The sequence below is a fragment of the Rhinoderma darwinii genome, chromosome 11 (assembly GCF_050947455.1).
Source record: "Rhinoderma darwinii isolate aRhiDar2 chromosome 11, aRhiDar2.hap1, whole genome shotgun sequence".
Taxonomy (NCBI): Eukaryota; Metazoa; Chordata; class Amphibia; order Anura; family Rhinodermatidae; genus Rhinoderma; species Rhinoderma darwinii.
In genome coordinates, this window is record NC_134697.1 from 18,356,359 (window position 1) to 18,382,673 (window position 26,315).

General features: G+C 42.8%; 1 protein-coding gene across 1 annotated transcript in view; it reads right to left on the reverse strand.

The window, feature by feature from the left end:
* Positions 1–10,755: 10,755 nt before the first annotated feature.
* Positions 10,756–26,315, reverse strand: part of HPSE2 (heparanase 2 (inactive)) — a 219,739-nt gene continuing 204,179 nt past the window's right edge. Inside the window, exons 10-12 of the mRNA XM_075842712.1 lie at positions 19,615–19,760; positions 18,811–18,957; positions 10,756–11,789 (exon numbers count right to left, since the gene is read on the reverse strand). Coding sequence (XP_075698827.1) covers positions 11,624–11,789; positions 18,811–18,957; positions 19,615–19,760 — 459 coding nt within the window. The 3' untranslated portion in view covers positions 10,756–11,623. The remainder of the gene's footprint in view (positions 11,790–18,810; positions 18,958–19,614; positions 19,761–26,315) is intronic.

The following is a 26,315-nucleotide window of genomic DNA, read 5'->3' on the forward strand; positions in this document are numbered from 1 at the left end:
TGTAGTATAGATGATCTCTCAGCTCTCCTGTGTGGTGTAGTATAGAGGATCTCTCAGCTCTCCTGTGTGGTGTAGTATAGAGGATCTCTCAGCTCTCCTGTGTGGTGTAGTATAGAGGATCTCTCAGCTCTCCTGTGTGGTGTAGTATAGAGGATCTGTCCGTTCTCCTGTGTGGTGTAGTATAGAGGATCTGTCAGCTCTCCTGTGTGGTGTAGTATAGAGGATCTGTCAGCTCTCCTGTGTGGTGTAGTATAGCAGAGCTGTCAGCTCTCCTGTGTGGTGTAGTATAGAGGACATGTCAGTTCTCCTGTGTGGTGTAGTATAGAGGATCTGTCAGCTCTCCTGTGTGGTGTAGTATAGAGGAGCATTCAGCTCTCCTGTGTGGTGTAGTATAAAGGATCCATCAGCTCTCCGGTGTGGTGTGGTGTAGTGTAGAGGAGCTGTCAGCTCTCCTGTGTGGTGTAGTATAAAGGATCCATCAGCTCTCCGGTGTGGTGTGGTGTAGTGTAGAGGAGCTGTCAGCTCTCCTGTGTGGTGTAGTATAGAGGAGCTGTCAGCTCTCCTGTGTGGTGTAGTATGGAGGAGCTGTCAGCTCTCCTGTGTGGTGTAGTATAGAGTATCTGTCAGCTCTCCTGTGTGGTGTAATATAGAGGATCTGTCAGCTCACCTGTGTAGTATAGAGGATCTGTCAGCTCTCCTGTGTGGTGTAGTATAGAAGATCTGTGAGCTCTCCTGTGTGATGTAGAATAGAGGAGCTGTCAATTCTCCTGTGTGGTGTAGTTTTGAGGATCTGTCAGTTCTCCTGTGTGGTGTAGTATAGAGGATCTGTCAGCTGTCCTGTGTGGTGTAGTATAGAGGATCTGTCAGCTCTCCTGTGTGGTGTAGTATAGAGGATCTGTCAGTTCTCTTGTGTGGTGTAGTAAAGAGGATCTGTCAGCTCTCCTGTGTGGTGTAGTATAGAGGATCTGTCAGCTCTCCCGTGTATAGTAGTTTATGAGGAGCTATCAGCTCTCCTGTGTGGTGTAGTATAGAGGATCTGTCAGCTCTCCTGTGTGGTGTAGTATAGAGGATCTGTCAGTTCTTCTGTGTTGTGTAGTATAGAGGATCTGCCAGCTCTCCTGTGTGGTGTAGTATAGGGGATCTGTCAGTTCTCCTGTGTGGTGTAGTATAGAGGATCTGTCAGCTCTCCTGTGTGGTGTAGTATAGAGGAGCTGTCCTGTGTGGTGTAGTATAGAGGATCTGTCAGTTCTCCTGTGTTGTGTAGTATAGAGGATCTGTCAGTTCTCCTGTGTGGTGTAGTATAGTGGATCTGTCAGCTCTCCTGTGTGGTGTAGTATAGAGGAGCTGTCCTGTGTTGTGTAGTGTAGAGGATCTGTTAGCTCTCCCGTGTGGTGTAATATAGAGGATCTGTCAGCTCTCCTGTGTGGTGTAGAATAGAGGAGCTGTCAATTCTCCTGTGTGGTGTACTTTTGAGGATCTGTCAGTTCTCCTGTGTGGTGTAGTATAGAGGATCTGTCAGGTGTCCTGTGTGGTGTAGTATAGAGGAGCTATCAGCTCTCCTGTGTGGTGTAGTATAGAGGATCTCTCAGCTCTCCTGTGTGGTGTAGTATAGAAGATCTGTCAGGTCTCTTTTTTGGTGTAGTATAGAGGATCTGTCAGCTCTCCTGTGTGGTGTAGTATAGAGGATCTGTCAGTTCTCCTGTGTGGTGTAGTATAGAGGATCTATCAGTTCTCTTGTGTGGTGTAGTATAGAGGATCTGTCAGTTCTCCTGTGTGGTGTAGTATAGAGGATCTGTCAGCTCTCCTGCGTGGTGTAGTATAGAGGATCTGTCAGTTCTTCTGTGTGGTGTAGTATAGAGGATCTGCCAGCTCTCCTGTGTGGTGTAGTATAGAGGATCTGTCAGCTCTCCTGTGTGGTGTAGTATAGAGGATCTGTCAGCTCTCCTGTGTGGTGTAGTATAGAGGAGCTGTCCTGTGTGGTGTAGTATAGAGGATCTGTCAGCTCTCCTGTGTGGTTTAGTATAGAGGATCTGTCAGTTCTCTTGTGTGGTGTAGTATAGAGGAGCTATCAGCTCTCCTGTGTGGTGTAATATAGAGGATCTGTCAGCTCTCCTGTGTGGTGTAGTATAGAGGATCTGTCAGCTCTCCTGTGTGGTGTAGTATAGAGGATCTGTCAGTTCTCTTGTCTGGTGTAGTATAGAGGATCTGTCAGCTCTCCTGTGTGGTGTAGTATAGAGGAGCTGTCAGCTCTCCTGTGTGGTGTAGTATGGAGGATCTGTCAGTTCCCCTGTGTGGTGTAGTATAGAGGAGCTGTCAGCTCTCTTGTGTGGTGTAGTATAGAGTATCTGTCAGCTCTCCTGTGTGGTGTATAGAGGATCTGTCAGTTCTCTTGTGTGGTGTAGTATAGAGGAGCTATCAGCCCTCCTGTGTGGTGTAATATAGAGGATCTGTCAGATCTCCTGTGTGGTGTAGTATAGAGGATCTGTCAGCTCTCCTGTGTGGAGTAGTTTATGAGGAGCTATCAGCTCTCCTGTGTGGTGTAGTATAGAGGATCTGTCAGCTCTCCTGTGTGGTGTAGTATAGAGGATCTGTCAGTTCTCATGTGTGGTGTAGTATAGAGGACCTGTCCGTTCTCCTGTGTGGTGTAGTATAGAGGACCTGTCAGTTCTCCTGTGTGGTGTAGTATAGAGGACCTGTCAGTTCTCCTGTGTGGTGTAGTATAGAGGACCTGTCAGTTCTCCTGTGTGGTGTAGTATAGAGGATCTGTCAGCTCTCCTGTGTGGTGTAGTATAGAGGATCTGTCAGTTCTTCTGTGTGGTATAGTATAGAGGAGCTGTCCTGTGTGGTGTAGTATAGAGGATCTGTCAGTTCTCCTGTGTTGTGTAGTATAGTGGATCTGCCAGCTCTCCTGTGTGGTGTAGTATAGAGGAGCTGTCCTGTGTGGTGTAGTATAGAGGATCTGTCAGCTCTCCTGTGTGGTTTAGTATAGAGGATCTGTCAGCTCTCCTGTGTGGTGTAGTATGGAGGATCTGTCAGTTCCCCTGTGTGGTGTGGTATAGAGGAGCTGTCAGCTCTCTTGTGTGGTGTAGTATAGAGTATCTGTCAGCTCTCCTGTGTGGTGTATAGAGGATCTGTCAGTTCTCTTGTGTGGTGTAGTATAGAGGAGCTATCAGCTCTCCTGTGTGGTGTAATATAGAGGATCTGTCAGATCTCCTGTGTGGTGTAGTATAGAGGATCTGTCAGCTCTCCTGTGTGGAGTAGTTTATGAGGAGCTATCAGCTCTCCTGTGTGGTGTAGTATAGAGGATCTGTCAGCTCTCCTGTGTGGTGTCGTATAGAGGATCTGTCAGTTCTCCTGTGTGGTGTAGTATAGAGGACCTGTCAGTTCTCCTGTGTGGTGTAGTATAGAGGACCTGTCAGTTCTCCTGTGTGGTGTAGTATAGAGGATCTGTCAGCTCTCCTGTGTGGTGTAGTATAGAGGATCTGTCAGTTCTTCTGTGTGGTATAGTATAGAGGAGCTGTCCTGTGTGGTGTAGTATAGAGGATCTGTCAGTTCTCCTGTGTTGTGTAGTATAGTGGATCTGCCAGCTCTCCTGTGTGGTGTAGTATAGAGGAGCTGTCAGCTCTCCTGTGTGGTGCAGTATAGAGGATCTGTCAGTTCTCCTGTGTTGTGTAGTATAGTGGATCTGCCAGCTCTCCTGTGTGGTGTAGTATAGAGGAGCTGTCAGCTCTCCTGTGTGGTGCAGTATAGAGGATCTGTCAGTTCTCCTGTGTTGTGTAGTATAGTGGATCTGCCAGCTCTCCTGTGTGGTGTAGTATAGAGGAGCTGTCAGCACCCCTGACTTGTCTGTTTTAGGTAAATATTTGTATTTCCCAAAAAATAAAAATGTTGGAGCATCTTTTCTTAGGGGGACACTCTTTACAGCAGCTCTCAGCTCCTGACCCCCCATGAGCAGGAGACCCCCTTTATGGCATCTGTATGCCTCAATAGGGCATTTGGACAGGGGTTGTCCACCTTGGAAAAACCTACTAAGAGAATGGTAATTTGGATAAAGGCTGGAGGTCTGATTCTCTTCTCTGCTTGATCTGCTGTATGAGCAGGAATTCTCGAGTCACTTGTGTTTTCCCTTGATAATCCCATTACTTCTTTTCTTTCCTTACTTGGGATGCTTGTGATAAGGGATCTTAGATTTTCCTTGAAATTATGTTGATTTTTCTTTATAGCTGATGAATTAGTCTTTTCCAACTGTACAGATAACATGAAATTTTAAGGTTTCCTATGACAACTCTTATTATCGTGACCTACAGCATGCTGGAATGTAAGACGTCACTACGTGGCCAGCATATACTCAGTCATAGATGGGCAGCGTTTATTACTGTGCAGTTCATGTTAGAAGTGCACCCACTGTTTATACTTGTTAAGTAATCGCCATTCATTAGAACCTTTTCCAGCTGTCAAAACACTAAAATGTTAAGCACATGAAGCTGCCGCCTGGCATTGTGTATGATATTCCTGCAACATCCATGACCATATTACTAATCAACTTCAGGTGAACGGTTTTAGTTTGTCACATACTTTTGTCCATTGTTTTCATGATTGCTTTATATAACACAATGCATGGGGTCATGATTTTTATGTTGTCTTGATTCATGTGTAAAGTGCGGGGCAATGAGGGGGTCATTGTCTTCTTCACATAGATATGGCTCTGTCCACATCACATTATAGAGCTACGTTCTGCGCTTTCCTATACAGTAAGAAAATTATATAGTGACATATACCTACCCGGTGCAAACCAAAAGGTACCTCCCGGCACATATGCGGAATATACACATCGAATGTGGTATGAACACAGCCTTAGGCCTCATTCACATGAGATTGTCCAATTTGCGTCCGCAAAAAAAGGGGCAGTTTTTCATGCATATGACTGCCTGTGTTGCGTCAGTGCGGTTTCCGTGTGTCATCCGTTTTTCTCATCTTTGTTTCTCCTCTGCAAGCACATCCTGGTTTTACTTTTTTTTCCCTCTACATTTCTTTAACAACTGATGCGAGAAAAACGAGCATCACACCTCACACGGATGTCGAAACGTGTGCTGTCCGTGTTTTTCACGCACCCATAGACTTCAATAGTCGAGTCTGATCCGCAAAAACGAACCAGAATAGGACATGACCCCATTGAATTGCATTGGTCAGTGTGCTGTCAGTTATCTAAACGGACGGCACGCGGACGTGAACTAAATTTGTGTGAATAAGGCCTTAGTCCTTTCATAAAGACGGGCAGAGTTGAGAAGGGAAAGGGTCCATAGCTTCAACTTTTGCAAGTGGAAAAGCGAGACGTACATTTGTGCTCTGCTATGTAACACCTACAACATGTCTCAGGTGCCACAGTGTCCCATAATTTGTCTCCTGTACATTGCCTGCTACAGTGTCCCCATTATATGATATAGCCATATGGCAGTAGTGACCCCATAATAGCAGCATGTCCTGGGGTACCTCACTTACAATGTAGACCTGTGAATCCTATCTAACAGATGACCTACGTAAAACAAGCCAGTGGGTGCTGGATGTTGTTATGTGGTTCTGCTCGAGCCGCTGAATAGTGCGTTAAAGTTGCATCGAGGGCGTTCAGTGGTTTGTTCTTATTAGAACATTTGTTATGCTAAGTTCCCGCTACCGTTGTCTCCCGTTCAGGTCTCTTCCGTCAGAGGAAGAGATGACCGAAAATCCAAACAGAAAGCATCACTTCCGTTTGTTCCAATTCTATTGTTTCAGTTGGATTCCGTTTGCCTCCGTTCGCTAGGTTACCGTTTTTTTCACGGAAGCAGAAGTGCTGCAGACTGTCCTTTTGCTTCCGTGAAAAAAACGGAAACCTAGTGAATGGAGGCAAACGGAATCCAACTGGAACAAAAGATTTACGATTGAAATTAATGGTCTATTTTCAGGCGTAAACGAGGCGTATTATGCCTCGATTTACGCCTTAAAATACAGCTACAATACGTCGGCAAACATCTGCCCATTCATTTGAATGGGTTTGCCGACGTACTGTGCCGATGACCAGTAATTTACGCGTCGTCGTTTGACAGCTGTCAAACAACGACGCGTAAAATGACTGCCTCGGCAAAGAAGTGCAGAAGACTTCTTTGCAACGTAATTTGAGCCGTTCTTCATTGAATTCAATGAAGAACAGCTCAAATGTTCGGCCGTCAAGGACGCCTCGCATAATGCGAGGAGGAGCAATTTTTCTCCTGAAAACAGTCTGTCATTTCAGACGTAAAAGACAGCTAGCGTGTGCACATACGCTTATGATCACTAGCCTGGTTCAAGTCTCCTAGGGGGGCTATATAAAGTGTGTAAAGTTTTTAGTAGTGAAAAAAATAAAATTAAATATTAAAAGTTCAAAAAAAACCTTTTCCCATTTTGCCCATAAAGTAATGTAAATGTAAAGTAAAGTAATGACACATTTTTTTTTAAACAAAAAGTTTATTATCGATAAAAGTAGTAAAATATAAAAAAAAAACTATATACGTTTGGTATCGCCGTAATCGTATTGAGCCACAGAATAAAGTTAAGTTGTCATTTTTACCACACGGGGAAAGCCGTAAAAACAAAACCCAAAAAACAATTGAGGAATCCAACTTCAGCCGCAAAAATTTTTTTTTTCATTTTTTTCAGTACATTATATGAAACTATAAATGGTACCAAAAGAAACTACAACTCCACACAACTCTATTGACGGAAAAATAAAGATGTTATGGCTCTTGGAATGCGGGGAGGGAAAAACGAAAATGAAAAAATCAAAAAAATGGCTTCGCCCCCTAGGGGTCAAGTTAAACAACATCAATAAAAATTATAGCAAAACAACAATAACAACAACAACAAAGATACCTTATAAATGTAAGAATATTATTTATTTTCAGATGTTACATCACAGTTTAGAATGAATTATTGTTTGATATTTCTCTATGCTCATAATCACACACTCCATAATAAAATATGATTTGTTTGAGTAAAGAAAATATTAACAACTATAAACACATCCCTATAAAATATCCCATCTAAACAGAAACATAATAAAAATTTCCCTTTTCTTTCCGAAAATATAATTTATTACACAACATTTACAACACACAGATACAGCAATCGTATTACAGTACGAGCGTTCTTTTCTCTGACCCCATTATTGCGAGCCACTAACATACGATATAATCAGTGGGGATCGCTATGATGATACATCTATTTTTACACTGATGTCATAGCTTATGTTTATTACCATGACGCTGTGCCGGATCCAAACGGCTACTGACTGACACCATAGAGGTTACATCCAGGTTTCTGTCATTTTGATGGCAAAAGTCGCTCTACATGCTGTGCGATTCTTGCCGTCAAAAGTGATGGACCGCTGACAGAGGCTCTGAACGGCAGTGTGAACAGAGCCCAAGTGTTTTGTTCCGTTCCATTGGGGTTCTGGTGTTTTTGACAGCAAGAATATAGTTGTCTGCAGCGCTGTTCTTGTTGTAAAAATTCTAGATCCCAGTCAGAAACCTGATGGAAACCCAATTATATAAATCAATGGGAACCGTTCGGATGCGTTGGGATCCATTTTAATAATGGATCTGTCATTGCTGTCAGGGCTCGATTAAGGTCCTGTTCACGTCATGTTTTTTCCTCCTGTCGGAGATGTACGTCGGGAGGAGTCCCGACGTATACCTCAGGCGAAAGGCACAGATGTATCCCCCTGTATAGGCATTCATTGGAATACCTCACCCGAACTCCCCGGGCAGAGCGCTACTTGAAGCAATGTGCCTGGGGATGCCCTTGATGTCACTGTCCATTTATAGACCATGATGTCAGGTGCTTTACACTATGGAGTCTGTGGCAGGATGGAATAGTGTAGTATACTGCATTATTCCATCCCCCAAAAAAAGGTATACTTATGTATACCAGCCCGGCGGAGGCCAAAAGGATACTCTTTCGGGCTCCGTAGGGCTAAAGCCCTATGGACACATTTAGCATTTAGGGAGCTTTCCCTACGTGAATGTTAAACGTAGGGCGAAAAAGTGATGTGAACAGGTCCTAGGAATGGAAGCTATGACGCTAGTGTGAACAGAGCCTTATAGATGTCTCTTACACCGTAGCTCCCAATATCATATACATTTCATCCATACTAATAGAAAATATGAATTTAAATCTAATCTATTCTTTAGTAAGAAGTAAATCTGAATATTCAGAGGCAGCTTATGGTGAAGGAGCAAATAATTATTTATAAAAATGATCTTGATAAATCAGAATTAACACAGGGAGGGTCAATTATGACTCATTGGGAGGAACCGTTGTAATTGAAGCAGCCATTGTATTGTAGTGTGGACGCATGCATAGCTGTCAGAGATGTCAATTGTCAAAACGGGGCCATTTCTTGGTGCTCATTTAGGCCAGGCCATGCAGGGGACACTACTTTCCCATTTACTTTCCTATCTGTGTAAGAGACAAGAGTGACCTGACCTATGGGCCAGTTCCCTCTTTCAATGTGGTGCCTATGTAGAGGTAAAGCCCTAAGAAGGTCAACACAACTTGTGGGGAAAGGGGTTAGGGCCAACCTGAGCTGGGCATCTCTTCTCCACAGGCCCCTTGGCAGCCACTGCTGTATCTATGGCATGGGCACTATTGGACAGTTTGGATCATTACTGTGAGTTATTAACAAACCGGTGTCTCGTGGACACGAGCGAAACTTTGAAAACACATTTCAATGATGGTCCAATTTCTTATTGTGGAGCCATGTTTGCCGTTTAGAAGACAATGGAGGCTGAAATATAGATCCATATTTTAACAGTTCAGCCTCTATTGTTTTATTTGTGCAAACGCGGCTCCTCCATAAGAAATTGGCCCGTCCTTGAAACATGTTTTGAAAGTTTTCCTATTCTCTTGTACCTCGGTCATAAATCCTGGTAAGATGAAACATTTTAGTGATCCCGATTGAGGTTATACACATTATAGCAACCAAATGAAGCATCAACCATGCGAAATAATGCAAATTCAACAATGCATTTAAATATTGTACGGGGTCCTCTGGGACCTAAACATTAACAGCCTATCCTTAGGATTCCCAATTGTTTACACACGCACAGCCGCTCCAGCATAAGGGGGGCTGTGCCTGGTATTGTATCTCATCCCCTTCACTTGAACATTGCAATACCAGACACCGGAGGGAGGCGCTTATTGTATAAAACTGTCCAGAGACAGACATGAGACCCCTCTACGACGTCCACATTCCTATTAGGGTCTATAGACGAGAGCCCCTTTAAATCAAATCCATAACAATTACACACGTGCACTAGCAGGTGCAATGACATATGGAAATGTAACAGTAACCTCTAAACCACTAAAGAAGAACCTATGGAAATGTTACCTATATGTCTATGGAGAGGTGTTCTGGTCTTTGCATTGTATGAATCAGTACTAGGGAAAAACTTGACCTTTATTTGGTTGCGAGTCCTGCACCATAATTCAGTGGAGCTCTCCTGCAGGGCTGCGTTACAAGCTGCCACCTCCCTGCTGTGTGTGCAGTTTAATGGAAGGAGTGCGGAGAATGATGACCCACCAGTCCTTCCTGCCCAGGAAAGAGCAGAGCAGTCGGGGTGCCATGTAGAATTTTTACAGATGTTTATGAACATGTCTCTGTCTGATCTCAATTAACGTTTTACAATTTCTGCAAATTCACGGAACATAAATAACCATTTTGTCAGTCATCTGCAACTAAATATCCCTGTCATGTGCAGCCTGTGGAGAAACGTGCACAAGATCTACTCCAGCGAGCACATAATGGGGAATATTTGTTTTAAATTGTTTTTTTTCCCCGGTAATTCTGGGTCTATGTGCCGACCAGCGCTGCATTTTGGCTTATCACATAAAGTCCTATATAAAGTGGTGGACACGCCAGGCTATGATGAAAATGTAACCCAGTTGTCAGAGGGGGCTTCATCTGATCGATGTGCCAGGATGACTCCAAACAGTCCTGGAAAGCTTATCATCCAGAGATGAAGATGTAAAGACTGACAAAATTATTTAATATATTTTGACTATATATACCAATCTGCTCAATGGTAGTCTGACGAATAGGAACCCCCACTTATCCTGATAATGGGGGGTGCCAGACGTTTCCGTATCTCCAATTGACCCATGCGAGCTACCGAGAACTGGAACCAGGCATCACTACTTTCTGGATTGATGGGGCTCCCAGCATTTAAACTTTTATGGCATATTTAGCAATTATACTACTATACTAAAAGCCCCACGGACCGCGCCATATTTGGAATCCATATAACACGTGGCCCATCTCTACATACGAAAGCCAAAAACGCAGTGTGCTCCATAAAATTCTGTATATTCGGATGGTTGTCCCCTATAAGAACAGTTTTCATGCTTCGGGGTGAATACTCGGTCCATGGTACAGAACCTCACACAGGACTATAAAGGCCGCAATATGGTGTTCCATTAGGAACCGTGTTAGAAGTCAAAATGTGCAGTCTGGTTCATGAAGCTTAACTATATGTTTGCTGGGGTTCTCCGCTATTGTTGCTTCGAGCCTAGATGCTGAAGTAAACTTTTAGGTGTTCATTGGTTTTGGTAATGCCTTCAAGACATATCTGAAGATCCAATGGCCAATAGTAAAAGTAGCGGAGAGACCCTCTACAGTAGAAATCTTATTGTGGCAATGCATACACGGTGTATAGTAAACCCAAAGAAGAATGTAATACGGTACAATTACTTACATGATGGACTAAATAATATTTCCTAAATAAGGGTAAACATATCACAGGGGCAGCCCCTAAGGGACCTACAGCATGGAGGAAGAGGCACAGCTCATGTTGGCCCCATCTTTGTGTGAATCAGTGCAGGGCCACAGGAACCACCACTTTAACAAAGCGGAAAGAGGGTGAATAAGCACCAAAGCTCTTGTTACCAGGATGGCATGGTGGCATAAATCAACCTCAGTAGAGGGCACCATCTTGATCTTGCCCTACAGCCCACTTTCCTTTATGTATGCCTCAACTATGTCCTATTCCCCATTCCAACCCTACAGCACAGAGCTTTATTGTAAAGTATAAAGCTGCAGTAAACCTAATATACAGTATACAAAGATTACTAGCGAACATTTTATTTTTAGAAACATTTTCTGTATGTTAAAATTTTAGTGACGTGGATGGAGTTTTTGAGATATGGAAGATGTTTCTTCTTGGCACAATTACAAACCTTCTGCGTTGTTTTCCCCAGATCACTTGTTGTAGGAGATGTGGTGTATCCCGTAAAAACCAATCGGGTTCCTTCTTCCATTTTGCAACTAAAAGTTACAAAATAAAAGCAAAAATTGTCATTGGTTCCCATCAGTGACACCACCCAGTTATGAGCATAAGAACTCCTCATTGTAAGGAAACTACACGTGGGGTTCCCTCCAGCAGTTCTCTATATTCAGAGGTTACGATGGGCAGGCGGCAGTTAATCTGCCATGCAGTCACTTGGTGGCCTGGAGCTTTGTAGGAAGAAGTTTTGTAATTTCACGCTTTTTGCCTTTTAGTGAATCATCATGTCTTTGGTTGCAGCTCTGTTGTATTTTTTATGGCACAAGTTGTGACTATCGGTATCTACAAGCCACAGCGTTCACATTCTTTACCACGTAGAAGCCAATGGTTAGTGGAGGAATGACGAGGGTGCGGCCAGGTCGTAGTGGGCGGGACTTTAGATCCGGGAGTGTTCCGTCATCGATCATCACAAGATGCTGCCCATTGAGCTGAACTGACCTGTGGAAGATATAGGCATGAATGAGCTACATTACAAAATGTATGTCTTACTAGTGTAATGTCTCTTCATATAGAAAGCCCAAAAGACCTATAGAACGCCTGATCACCAATTTTTACTGTGGACTTTACGTAGTTCTGCTGAATTGAGTCCATGGGGTTCATTTTCATTTTAAAATTACTATAAAATACTATTTATTGGACGCACAGGTCATATCATAAGGCTAGCGCTCCACAGTGACAGGTCATCGCCCACAAGTCATGTTATGACCTCTGGTAGGTCAGACTGACCTTGGTCCCCTATTTGTCCCTATTATATAATATGTAGCACAACAGAGATGAAGAGGAGAATTGGTTTGGGATATTTCCACATCCTAGAAATTTTAGTAATGGACATATTTGAAAATTTAGGGGGAAAAAAATTATTACAAAAATACCACTTTTGGGCCATGACAAATTCTACCTTCTTTGGCTAGAGCAGAGTTCCCCAACTTATGGCTCTCTGGCTATTTCAAAATTACAACCCACAGCATGCCCTGGAGGCCGCAGGCTGAATGTTGTAGTTGTGCAACAGCTGGAGGTCGCAGGATGGGAAACAGTGGGCTAGAAAATGAGAAACACCAGACACAGATGTAATGTAACATGTGCATATCATACATGTTATAAATCACTGGACCCAACTAGTATTTTGTTTCTTTCCAGTTTTGCAATTACATATTACCACTTCTTATACCACCCTAGAGAATATACATCAGTCATAAGGAATCATAGTTACTTGATACTGTGTGCAAACACTAGAGGGAGCTATTGCTATTGAAAGGAACCAAAAACTTTCCAACACATCCATCCTTCAGCCTTCTCGTCATCGAGCTTCTCGGATAAAACATTTATTTCATTTTGTGGATTGGGACAAGGATTTTATACAAAGCACATTCTTTCCATAGTCATGGTGCTCAGAAGAAGAAAAAAGGAAGTCAGTGAGGATAAAATGCTGCACAAATAAAGGATTGGAATATGATATGGTTTTAAAAAACTGAATCAAGTTCTAAAAATTGTTTGGTTTAAAAGAGTCGCCCCATTAGGACAACCCTTGTCTGTATGTTCAAATAGGTCGGAGGACATCAAATCGTAGATCAACTTGCGTAACGGACAGCACCGGTATAGTTACGCTTCTCTCTCCGTCCTGTATATAATGCCGTCAGCAGCATTGAGGGCTCAAAACTGCCAACAGGTTCCCTTTATGGGCAACATATTATGGGTACAGGGCCACTGCACTATTAGCTCAAGTGGCACGAAAAAAATTGTGCCTGTTGGCTAATAGCAGCTAACATAGAATAGACTCCCCACCGTACCCCCACTGTTTAAAATTACAGATATAGCTCTATGATATATCAGACGTGTTCTGAAACTGAGGGTACGCTTTAGAAACTGCAACAGCCAAAATGTCCCTTACCAAAAAAACTTGAGTGGGGCCTTAAAGGGGTATTCCCAGAATTTTCACCTTTCCACAAGTTGGGTGGTAAGTGCCTGATTGCTGGAGGCCGAACCACTGGGACCCCGACCAATCACTGGAACTGGAGTCCCAAACCTCCCCGTTGCTCCCCGTTACTGCAGTCGTGCAGTGAGGAGAATTATGTAACTTTGTGGCCCTCATTCTAATAATCAGTGGGGGTCCCACCAACCAGACACTTATCACGTATCCTGTTGATAGGGGATAATTGATCATTCACCCAATACCATTTTAATTCCATAATATGTCTTTATAGCGATCATTGTTCCAAATCCTCCACTTCCCTTATACAGCCATATAGTGGCTGAAGTTTTATTGTTTTGTCAGAGAGCAAAATTTAAAAAATCTGTTTTTTATTTAGTTTGAAATAAAAAAAAACAATATAAAAAAAATAAATAAAACCTAACAGGATATAATGCCTATGGAGACTTTGCTATACAGGGGCCTTGTCATTATCTACAGTTAACTGGTCAGTGCAGGGATGGTAGTCTGAAAAGTAATGGCAAGCTACTATGTAATGCCGCAAAATCATTTGTTGTATGCAATCTGCAGGTCACAAGCAGACAGTCAGGGTAAAAGAGCCCTCTGACAATAAGCTGATCACAGGGTGATCACAGTGTTCTGCTTCCCTGCAGCGCCACCACTGGGGAAATGAAGCATGGCTCTTCTGAGTTCAATATATAAACAGTATGCAGTAAGCTCCTGAGCTCCCTCTAGTGGTGGCTGGAGGCAGATTGAATTGTCTCTTTTAACGCTATGTTTATGCAGGGGATTTGGACATCTGTATCAGAAAAACGAATCTCCAACCTCTATAAAAGTATATTAAGAAATTAATCCGCACATAATTTTATACCTATTAAGATGAAAACAAAATAGATGGAGTTAAAGTGTGGACATTAACATTAAGGCTTTGTTCACATCTGCGTTGGGACTCCATTCATAGGTTTCATCTAACCTTTCCGTCAGGGGAACCCATGAAAAGAAACCAAACTGATACAAACGGAAACCATAGGTTTCCCTTTCCGTCACCATTGATTTCAATGGTGACGGTTACGGTGCAAATGGTTTATGTTTGTCACCGTTGTTTAAGGGTTCCGTCGTTTTGATAGAATGAATAGCGCAGTCGACTACGGTATCGATTTTGTCAAAACGACAGAACCCTTACACAACGGTGACAAACGGAAACCATTTGCACCGGATCCGTCACCATTGAAATCAATTGTCATGCAAGACGGAAAGTTCAGACGGAACCCATGAATGGAGCCCTGACGCAGATGTGAACGAAGCCTAAGGTCAAAGGATGACAGTTTGGATAACAAATAGTGGAGGGGAAAAAACGCAAAACAGGTCCATTGATGATCTTATTATATATTATCAATTTTTATTATGAGACTAAAGAGCACAGAAGGTTGTTTGCTTATTTGTTTTTTAGTTGAAATAACTGATGCCCAAAAACTGTCCTCTAAAGAACACAAGTGTGAACCCGGTCTAGCGCTGCTTTGTATATTTTTTTATATTTTAATTGGATGTTTTTTCTATTTTTTTTTTTTTTCTTTTTTCAAAAGTTTTCCTATATTGGTGGATGAAGCAACTCTATCATAATCAAGGGGTATTATTAGTAATTCCGTCAGTGGGACGATGAGCGGCGACAGTGACTCAGCTGTATATTTTAGACTTATTTGTGGCATTTGTTTTCCCGATCCAGTGAAGTTGTCTTCGCTGTTTACTTATTAAAGCCCGATCCACATGGTTGTGGTCTCTGCCGACTTCTCCTGTGGATGACTTGGGAGTCGTGTATAACTGTTTTGTACAATAAAAAGATCACATTACCATAGCTGGCAAAAGTGTTTAACACAAAATCCAAACATGTCCAAACCTCTTTAAGATTAAGAACATTTGTTTGGAAATCTTGGAATCTCAATTTTCGACCAATCTTTACAGAAGAGTTAAATGTTTGGGTTTGTATCCAGAGGTCTGGATGAAGTACTAAATCTCAGGACATTAATCTAAGCCAGGGCTGACACACTAAACACTACATAATATTTCTAGCGTTCTGTCTGCTTTCTTCTCTTTTCCCCTTTTTAAGAGGGTCGTGGGTAGAATTGAGTGTTGTAAAAGTTGTGGCTTTGAGAGAATTCTTCACGATTTAACAAGTGTCTCTATTTAAAATGCTCTTGTAGCTTATTAAAGATGCAGCTAGTAGCAAAACGACCAGAAATCGGCCAAATATGTATGGAATTTAATGGGACTAAAACAAACAGCAATCCTCATCAAAGTCCGAGCGGCTTTTTATGAAGCATATAGTCAAAATTTTGATGTGTAAGTTGCCTGAATTAACACACATCTGCTTATTCGTCTGTATTGTTAGTAGCCACCATAGTCGGACGGGTGTTGAGCTGACTGACTACGGGGAATCCTAAAATAAAGGACAGTATTTTGGGAGGGGGGGGGGTAGACATTACCGTAAGTAAGTTTTGGCACTTGAAGTTCACTGCAATTACCTAGGTTGCAGGAAGATAAAGCTTAAAGAGTTCTCCCATCTTTAAACACTACGTTACATTATTTATATATGTATACTGTCATCTACATACACTTGTGTATAGTGCTGTGGAATAGGATGGCACTATATAAATAAGTAACAATAAAAAAAGTTAAGTAACTTTATAAATATATTACATCATTTAGCTTGTATTAATCCTGAGTTTTCTTCCTGTATTGTACTGCAGAGCTGCATTCACGATTCTGCTGGTTGTTATTGGAAACAGGCAACAAACTTATTGACAGCGAAAAGAAGATCCTATGGGGGGACAGTTAGGGTATGTTCACACGGCAGCGTCCATTACGGCTGAAATTACGGTGCTGTTTTCAGGAGAAAACAGCACCGTAATTTCAGCCGTAATGGCATGTGCAGGCGTCTTTCGCTGCATCCATTACGGACGTAATTGGAGCTGTTTTTCCACGGAGTCCATGGAAAACGGCTCCATTTACGTCTGAAGAAGTGACAGGCACTTCTTTGACGCGGGCGTCTTTTTTATGCGCCGCCTTTTGACAGCGGCGCGTAAAAAAAATGACCGTCGGAACAGAACATCGTAAGACCCATTCAAATGAATGGGCAGATGTTTGCCGACGCTTTTGAGCCGCATTTTTGGACGTAATTCGGGGCTAAAACGCACGAATTACGTCCGTAAATAGGGGGTGTGAACCCAGCCTTAGTTTTTTCCTACATCTGATTACTGCACAATTTGTGTTGTGAAGACTACATGTCTCAGAATAGAAATCTGTGTAGGTAACCATGAAAGTTGAGAGATTTCAGCTCTGAAGCCTGCAGAATTATATATGCTTCTCTGGGGCTGTAACTCAGGATCAATACAAGATAAAAAAAAAATGTAATGTGTTTTCTATGTAGATTTATTCTATATATAAATGATGAAATGTTGGCGGAGTCCTGCACAGGTTCTCTCCACCCAGCAGCAAAGTGGATGGGACCAACCAAACCACGGCTGGGCCACCTCTCTCAAAGGACCCCATAGCAGCTGTATAGTGTGAACAGGGTGCTCTGTAAGGTGCCCATTGTCCCCTTTGGTGCTGCTTGGAGATTTTTGTCACTGGAAATCTGAAGTCTCCATACTATGCTACATTTGATGAGTGCATCTATTAAACGGCACGACGCCACTTCTTACCAAGAAGACACATAAATATAACATAATAAATATAAGTAATAACACTGCCGTGTGGACTGTTTCATATTGTTATAAAATGTTGGGAAATTCGTGGCTCCATGTGAAACTGACTTTATTACATGAGTCTATCCTGAGACAGCGTTACTGTTTCTGGGCTCCTGCTATGAATTGCTGGAAAACAGACCTAGAAACTGTGATGCACTTGTTTACATTTTACTAAGCAGCCAGTTTACTGGCACCATAAATCCAAGGAAGCTCTTAAGTACACAGTCTCGTATCTGGGAGGTCTGCATTTTTTAACTCCACCAGGTTTATTCATAGGTAACGTACGAGTCAAGTGTGCGAAGGCTTAGGAGAACTGTCATGACAACACGCGCAGCGAAACTTCTCTTACTGGGTAAACCAAATTCTAAACACCTGCTTGTCACTTTTCAATATAGGTTAATGTCTCTCCTGCTATTGTTATTCTCCATGACACCCATAAGTAATAAAATCTATTATCCGTACAGTTCCAATACTTGAGCTAGAGGTAGGGCGAAGAAAAGAACAATGGGTAAGACCTCGAAGAATGGAGACGTACCATATGGCTGAATGGTAGAAATGAAGAAGGAAGAATTTCAGGCACGCAACAGAAAAGTAAGCGTAAGGCTGGATTCACACAAGCATGTTCGGTCCGTAAAGGACGGAACGTATTTCAGCCGCAAGTCCCGGACCGAACACACTGCAGGGAGCCGGGCTCCTAGCATCATAGTTACAGTATGTACGACGCTAGGAGTCCCTGCCTCGCTGCGGGACAACTGTCCCATACTGTAATCATGTTTTCAGTACGGGACAGTAGTTCCACGGAGAGGCAGGGACTCCTAGCATCGTACATAACTATGATGCTAGGACCCCGGCTCCCGGCAGTGTGTTTGGTCCGGGACTTGTGGCCGAAATATGTTCTGTCCTTTACGGACCGAACATGCTCGTGTGAATCCAGCCTAAGGCCTCATGCACATGACCGTAATTTTAATCCGCAATTAAGGATCCGTAATTGCGGATCAAAACACGGATCCATTGATTTCTATGGCCCATGGAGACCTTCCCGTATATTTATGGGTAAATATCCGGGCTGTAGAAATGACCCTCAAAAAAAAGGACATTTCCTATTTTTGGATTTTGCGGACCGAGCTTCTATACTTTATAATGGGAGCACGGCCTGCAAATGCAGATGACATACCGCGGCCGTCCATGCCCGTAATCACGGACCGTGCACCTGGCTATGGCCGTGTGCATGGGGTCTTACTCATCTCGCCCGACTCCAGCTTGCTAGCAGATCAAGGCCAATCTTTTGGCTATTTTTACTTTGCTATTTGACTCTGACCTTGGCCTTGATCTTGAATTACGCTCCAATCACATCCTTTGGATTTGTCACTTGGTTCCTGTAAATTTTAATTCTTGCCTGACTGCTGACTACAGTTCAGTCTCATCCTCAGGCTCGCTACTTCCTCTCTACTAATTCATTGACGACCCCTGACTAAGTTCCTGACTCTGCTACAGCACATCCAGCACCAAATGGTAACTATTTTGGGGACCTAGGAATTAGACTAGGTTAGTCCATTCCCCCTTATGGGAGTTAAGGGTGAAGAACGGCTAGTTTCCTTATTCTCCGCACTCAAGTCTAGCCAGCGGCAAACCGTTACACTAAGGAGGTTGACAATGGGCTAGAAAGGCCGCAAGGAGCCCACAACATGGGAGGATAAGGGGAAGATTGATCAAGCAACTGTCTTAGGCTCAGAATGGTTACCCCTTGAAAGACCAGGGGGCAAATAGGTTTCATCTTCATTCTACTTACTTTGACTGGATTCCCTCCGTTCCATAAGGCTGTAGAAGATACTGATGGACAATCTTATCCCTCAACGTTCCAGCCAGCTTGATTTTTTTTCTTGATCGATGTAGGTTGATGATGTACAGGGTGATCGATCCTCGCACATAATTATGGCTAATATTTAGGGGGAAAAATATGACAAACCTCGTAAAAGTATTACTTATCATGATACAATGTATGACTGGAAGACAAGCAGGAGAACGTTTCATCTAGTTGTTTTGTCTTCTTGAGTCTTAAAGGAATATTAACTCGAGAAATGACTGATTAGAGATACATTTGCCTACACTATATTGACGCGCTATTCTTTTTTACAGTACGGTTCCTAGACCTAATGCCTTGCTCCCAGTTATTTGCTCAAACCAGAAGAATAGGCACAGCACACTTTGAAGTTCTCTGGAGTGTGCTGCTCCTAACGTTGTTATATTTTTCTTCTTCTCTGTTCATCTCTAAAGCTAAATTTATAGTTCTGCAAATGACTATTGAGCAGTTCATTGTAGGTGCCAGTTATCCAGATATAGCTAAGCTCTCAGGTCTTTTATCTGACATAGGGGTGGAGCTAAACCGCTGTCTGTTTCCAAGGGCAACCAGCAGATTTCTGAAAGCAGCTAAGTATATTAATGAACAAAACAGCCTGAAAATTTATAATGCCCAAAAAAACATTAAACCAAAATATTTGTAAAGCTATTATTTATTAGTCTTATTTCTTTATTTCTATTTATAGACAACCGGTAAATGTGGTAATATCATGAACTGTAATATACAGTAACTTACTTATGGTGGCTGGCACAATGAGCGTAGATGCGCAGTTTGTCACGTATGACTTTTCCCGGCCGAGGCTTTCTCTGTATACCGGCTACATGAACTGCTAATACTTTTGGACCCACGAGTCTCTTGAAAAGAAGCGACAACCAATAATCCTGAAAAACACAGAAAACAGAAAACTTACAGACTCTATAAACCTAATGACTGCAGGGGAACTTCAATAGGTATCAACTGAATTACATATAATGAACATATGCATTATAGACCTCCCTCCATAACAGTCAATTCACCTGCTCAAAGTAGATTATTCTATATCTTGTACTAATTTGCACAATTTTTTATTAAACCGTTATGTCCACCTTTAGATGCAATTTTATAGTTTATAAATTAGATACATAAAAATTCACTGTGTACATACATTACATTACTTATCTTGTACTGATCCGGAGTTACAGCCTGTATAATACTCCAAAGCTGCACTCACTATTCTGCTGGTGGAGTCACTGTGTACATACATTACATTACTTATCTAGTACTGATCCGGAGTTACAGCCTGTATTAGACTCCAGAGCTGAACTCACTGTTCTGCTGATGGAGTCACTTTGCAAATATTTTATATTACTTATCTTGTACTGAGTTACAGCCTGTCATATAACAGAGCTGCATTCCCAATTATGCTGGTCATCATTGAATCAGTCAACAAGATTGCCATCAGAATCGCCCTCCCCTCCCAACAGCTTAGCTGAGTTACCTGTTTTTCTTCCAAAATTTCTGTAAATAGCCTGGTGTAAAGAAGAATGTTCATCCCTGAATAAATGCTTTGCAGACACTTAAGCTGATCATACACATAAGATAAAAGTCGGCCAACATGGCCGATTTTGACCATTACGGCTGACTGTCATTTTAACATTTTGCACAGGCGATCATTTGCGATGGTCGATTGCAGAATTTTCCCCGAAAATATGATCTATCGGGTTGGAAATTTACAGCAGTTGATGGCTGAAACTAGATGTGTATGGCATGATCGGCGTATTACGGCTTATCATTAGACACTTTGCGGGAGTGCATTGAAATATATGCATTTTAATGATGTCAGTTTAGTCTGGCATGTTGCTGCTAGGATCGTTCGTACGAATGAACCGACGAATGATTGATTCTGGATGATCACATGGGATGAAACGTCATCCCAGGGCTGCAGGATGTAGGAGGGAAGCATCTCCATGGTAAGTATCCATTTTTTTTTGTTCTGCTCAGTTTTCCGCAGCGGCCATTCCTGGCCGAAAAACTGCACCACAGTTTGGTGCAGTTTTTCAGCTTGAATTCCCTGCGGCGCACAGGGCAGATACGCTGTGTGCTTTTACAGAGCATATCCGCCCTGTGTGAACATACCTGTACAGTATATACATATAGTAGCTGCCGTCTCACAACGTTACAGCTGCAAACCGCGTCAACATGTTGCATTCCCACGAGTCAGCGCAGTTTTCAAATGATTGTTAATGTCCATGCAGTTTTTTGCAGACGTTAATCATTTAAAAACTGCACCGACTTTTGGTAAAACTGCATGTGCTGCGTGTTGTACTGGACAATGGTTGTTACAATCTGATTGTTTGCATTAAAGGTTATGCACACCTTTGAAAGGGATTTTTATATATATATATAATATATATGTAAAAATGTCAGTCAGTGTATTTTGTGCAACTTTTTAATTCGTTGTTATTAAAAAATCTTTTTACTTTTTGAGATACAGCTGCTCTGTATCCTGAATACAGAGCAGCTGTATTTTACGCTGAATCCTGAAAACGTCAGGTCCGTGGGACTGACGGGTTCAGTGTCAGCGGGTCCTGTGTCTCTGACACACAGCATCCACCTGTAATACATCACATCTAAGTTAGATGTGATAGGTTACAGGTGGATACAGTCGACTACTCTATTGATACCGCCCAAAAAACGGAAACCTTGCGAAACGTAGACAAACGGAAACTATTAGCAACGGAAGTGTTACCATTGACATCAATGGTAATGCAAACAGAAAGCTATGGTTTCCGTTTGGTTTCCGTTCGTGGGTTCCCCTGACGGAAAGGTCTGACTGAACCCATGAACGGAGCCCCAACGCAGGTAAGAATGAAGCCTAACTATTACTGTATGATCTGTACAAATGATGGAGCGTAGTATTGTTTGGGGTGTAAGCAACTCCCACTATATCATTACAATTGTTCAGGTCATACTGACTTTGCAAATGATCTCTGTACTGAAATGTATTTGTACTGAGCTTGGTTTTGGTGTTGTATTTATGTACTGAGCTTGGCTCTGGTACTGTGTATAGATGTATGAGCTTGGTTCTAGTGTTGTGTGTGTGTGTGTGTGTGTGTGTATGTGTGTGTATATATATATATATATATATATACTGGTTCTGGATTTATGTACTGAGCTTCGTTCTGGTGCTGTATATATGTACTGCGCATGAGTCATAAGTGTGAGTGGTGTGCGTGTGCATGTGTCCTAGGTGTGAGTGGCACGAATGCAGCATGTGTCCAGCTTCTGGGTTGTATCTGTGCGTCATGTTTCCAGGATGTGTGTGTGTGTGTGTGTGTGTGTGTGTGTGTGTGTGTATATGGCTGAATATGAAATTGAAATCATACTTTTTAGTTACAGTATGGTGATATTTTAGCATTGTATACTGGTATAATTTGCAATCTTTATACGTCAGTATTAGGCCATGATCACACAATCAGCATTTAATTAGGACTAAGTCCCTGATTCCACACCCAAATCCCTTTCAAATCCACTAACATTCTGCATCCATTAATAGTGAATGGGCTATTTTATACCCCATTCACACGCAGCAGAAATAAGTCTGCTTCAATTTTTTTCAGTTCCGCAAAAAAAATCCTATAAAATAATGAGCATGTTCATTATTCTCGTGGGAACGCAGTGGATTCAATGTCGTAGCTATCAGGAACTATTCCTCTTTTCATTTACACCTGTTTTAATCTCCCCGTGTGTTGTATAGCTGAAAGGTGGTCCCAGCCCAACACTGGCTGCTGCATATGGCCTGCGGTGGGCTTGTGTGCTTAAAAATGCCAGGGCTGATTTTAAGTCCCAGTCCAGCCCTGTCTGGGACCCACGCCTATCTCTAGAACGGGGCACCCTAAACCCTGTTCTTCCAATCTCACTGAGCTACGCTGTTTCCGTAACTCCCATAGTAGTGAATGGCAGTTACATAAGCAGCGTAGCATGCGAGCTACGCTGTTTCCGTAACTAACATCAGTTGTATGGGTCTTACAGAAACAGCGTAGCTCAGTGAGATACGCTGAACTCAAGACCATATAACCTTTTTTATGGTCGGAATTCACCTCATTCAGCTGCAACACAAAAGGTAGATCAGAGTTTAGGGGCCCCGTTCTAGAGATAGGTGCGGGTCCCAGATGTGGGACCCGCATCTATCTGACATTTATGACATATAATGTGGAGATGTCATAAATGTCCCTGCTGGGAAAACCCCTTTAACCATTTATCGGATCATCAATAACTTCAAGAAGAGAGGTTCAATTGCTGTGAAGAAACTTCAGGGTGCCCAAGAAAGTCCAGCAAGTGCCAGGATCGTCTCCTAAAGAGGATTAAGCTACGGGATCGGTTCTACACCAGTGCAGAGCGTGCTCAGGAATGGCTGCAGGCAGGTGTCAGTGCATCTGCACGCACAGTGAGGTGAAGGCTTATGGCGGCTGGCCTGGTGTTAAGGAGGGCAGCAAAGAAGCCACTTCTCTCCAAGAAAATCATTGAGGACAGTCCTCTGCAGGAAGTACCGGGACTGGACTACTGAGGTCTGGGGTAAAGTTATTTTCTCTTGTGAAGCCCCCTTCAGACTGTTTGGGACATTTGGAAGAAAGATTGTCCAGAGAAGAAAGGGTGGGCACTACCATGAGTTCTGCGTCATGCCAACAGTAAAGCATCCTAAAAAACATTCATGTGTGTGGTTGCTTTTCATCCAAGGGAGTGGGCTCAAAATTTTGCCTGGGGGGCTTAGAGCCAGGGACGGTTTTAGACAGAGTGTGTTGGCTGCTGGGGCTTGTGTGCCAGGGCTGCTTTTTTGTCTCAGTCCGGCCCTGCTCCCATGGATCAGGCATGTTGAGATCCAACATGCCAGAACTGTGTTTCTACAGTTAGGGGGTGTTCACACGTGGCAAAATTGCTGTGGAATTCCGCTGTGGACAGTCTGCAGTGGAATTCTCCAGCGGACGTTTTTTACATTTGTTTCTTTACATTTTTTGGAAAGTTAGTTCAGACGTTGCGGAAAACGCCGCTGCGGTGCAGAATTTTAAGTCCGCAGCATGCACTGTCTGTTGCGGAGAAAAAGCGGAATTTCACTGCGGATTTCAGCCTTTGCAATACAAAAACTGAAATCTGTGGCAAGTCCGCTGTGTTTTCTGCATGTCTGAATTACCTGTCAAATATGCAAATGCTGGTGCAGATTCGTTGCGTAATTGCCCTAAATCTGCACCAACATTTGCAGCGGAAAAATTCTGCCACGTCTGAACGCGCCCTTAGAAGACCTTTCCAGGGTAAATGTCAGTAGGTCATTCCATCTGGTAGACTTTAGATACCTGGGGCACCATAGGACATTGGAGGAGGACACAGATTCAATTGTATATGGTGATCACTGGTGCCAGGAGATCCGGAGTTTCAGGAAAAAGACAAAGCTGGTGCTCAGTGGCAGCAATGCTACTGATCTAGACTGACAGCTCCATTCCCCCTCACTTGTCAGACAAGGAAAAAAACAACTGCTCTGCTTGTCATAAGAGGATGATTTAATATGTAAATTCAATTGGTCCAAACTGTACCTCCATGTGACACCGATTGTGTGTGAATCCATGAGAAAAAGAATAGTTGAATGCTCCACCACATGGCATATTATGGAGGTATTCACCCATAAAAGCATTGCTTAATGGAGGCGGCACCCGGAGTGCACTATGGATCTATACTGCAGACCCATAACGCAGTCTGTGCACCGCCATACAGGTCTTTGCACATGTGCATGAGACTTTTTTTTTTAGCCCTCCCTCACCCATAGCGGTAACATTTCCAGCGCAGAATTTAAACTAATTTGTGATTTGTCATTCTATAGATGATTTCATTCTGAATGTAAGGTCATGACACATACATTTATCTGTGAATGTGCCATACACTGGGCTACGGGCTTGTTTGATGCAGTCCATCGCTGGAGCTGGCTCCGGGAACAATGTTTGTCGTAAAGCTATTAATAGCGATTGTAGCTCTGGAACCTGGAACAAATTAGGGACTAATGAGTAGCTGTGTCTGATTGTTCTTTTTATTGCAGCAAGTGCAGGCGAAACAGCTGGCTAAAAAGAATACTATGTGAATCATTAGTAGAAATTCAACACATTTTCCTTGTGCTTGTTAAGTTAAACTTTTATTCCCTGGTGTTAATACGCTCATGATTATTTATTCCTGTGAACATGCTCAATAGGTCACACATTGGGTTTTATAATGGAACACAGTCTCTATAGAGGTCGATACAATATTACAATATCAACCATACACACATTCAATGACATAGTGTAGATAAAGTACAGATATGGCGTCCTTGGAGAGAGGGGCCTAGTCCTGGTTGATCCGATCCCTTTGGCCAGAACCTCTGCAAGACTCCCCTCTCCAGAGAACTGTATTGTTAGCAAATAAAAAAAGTGAGAAATGGCCCAAGGTTCATGAAAAGGGCATAGAGGGGAAACAAACACCAAACCCTTATGTCCTAGGTGGTCAAACCAGGCACCATAATAGGGGGGGGGGGGGCAATTTGATCTTTGCTATGGGGCCACCTCTTCTCTATGTAAATCACTGATAAAAGTCTATCTCCACGCAACCTGAAAATTCAAGTTTGACTGCAATTAGGACAAATATCCTACTAAAGTCTTATGTATTGGAGTCCAGGAAGCTGAGAGCTATGGTGGTGTTAATAAGTTTCTGCTTGAGGAGATGCTGCAGCTTTCCTTGTTCTTGTACATCTGAGGGTATGTTCACACGGCGGGGGTCCGTAACGGCTGAAATTACGGGGATGTTTCAGCCTGAAAACATCCCCGTAATTTCAGCCGTACCGGCATGTGCAGGCGCTTGAACGCCGCGTCAATTACGGCCGTAATTAGCGCTGCTATTCATTGGAGTCAATGAATAACGGCTCCAATTACGGCCAAAGAAGTGACAGGTCACTTCTTCTACGCGGGCGTCTATTTACGCGCCGTCATTTGACAGCGGCGCGTAAATATACGCCTCGTGTGAACAGACAAACGTCTGCCCATTGCTTTCAATGGGCAGATGTTTATCAGCGCTATTGAGGCGCTATTTTCGGACGTAATTCGGGGCAAAAACGCCCGATTTACGTCCGTAAATAGGCCGTGTGAACATACCCTGACACAGAAGAAGCAAACGTTGCATTTCTTTCCCTGACTAATAAAATAGGGGCTCTGGAAAAAAAATATTTTGTTGAAGAAAGTTCACTGGAGACCATCTTGTCCCTTTTATGTCATAGGCAGCTCTAGAAATGTAAGGCTGTGTTCACATGGAGTTTTTTGCAGGAGGAAAATTCCTCCTGCAAAAACTGCTCCAGTAGGTTTTTGCACAGTGGTTTGACAAAAACTCGTCAGAACACTCGTCGAGGTTTTTTCTGACTCATTGAAATGGGGTTTTGGAGGCGGAAA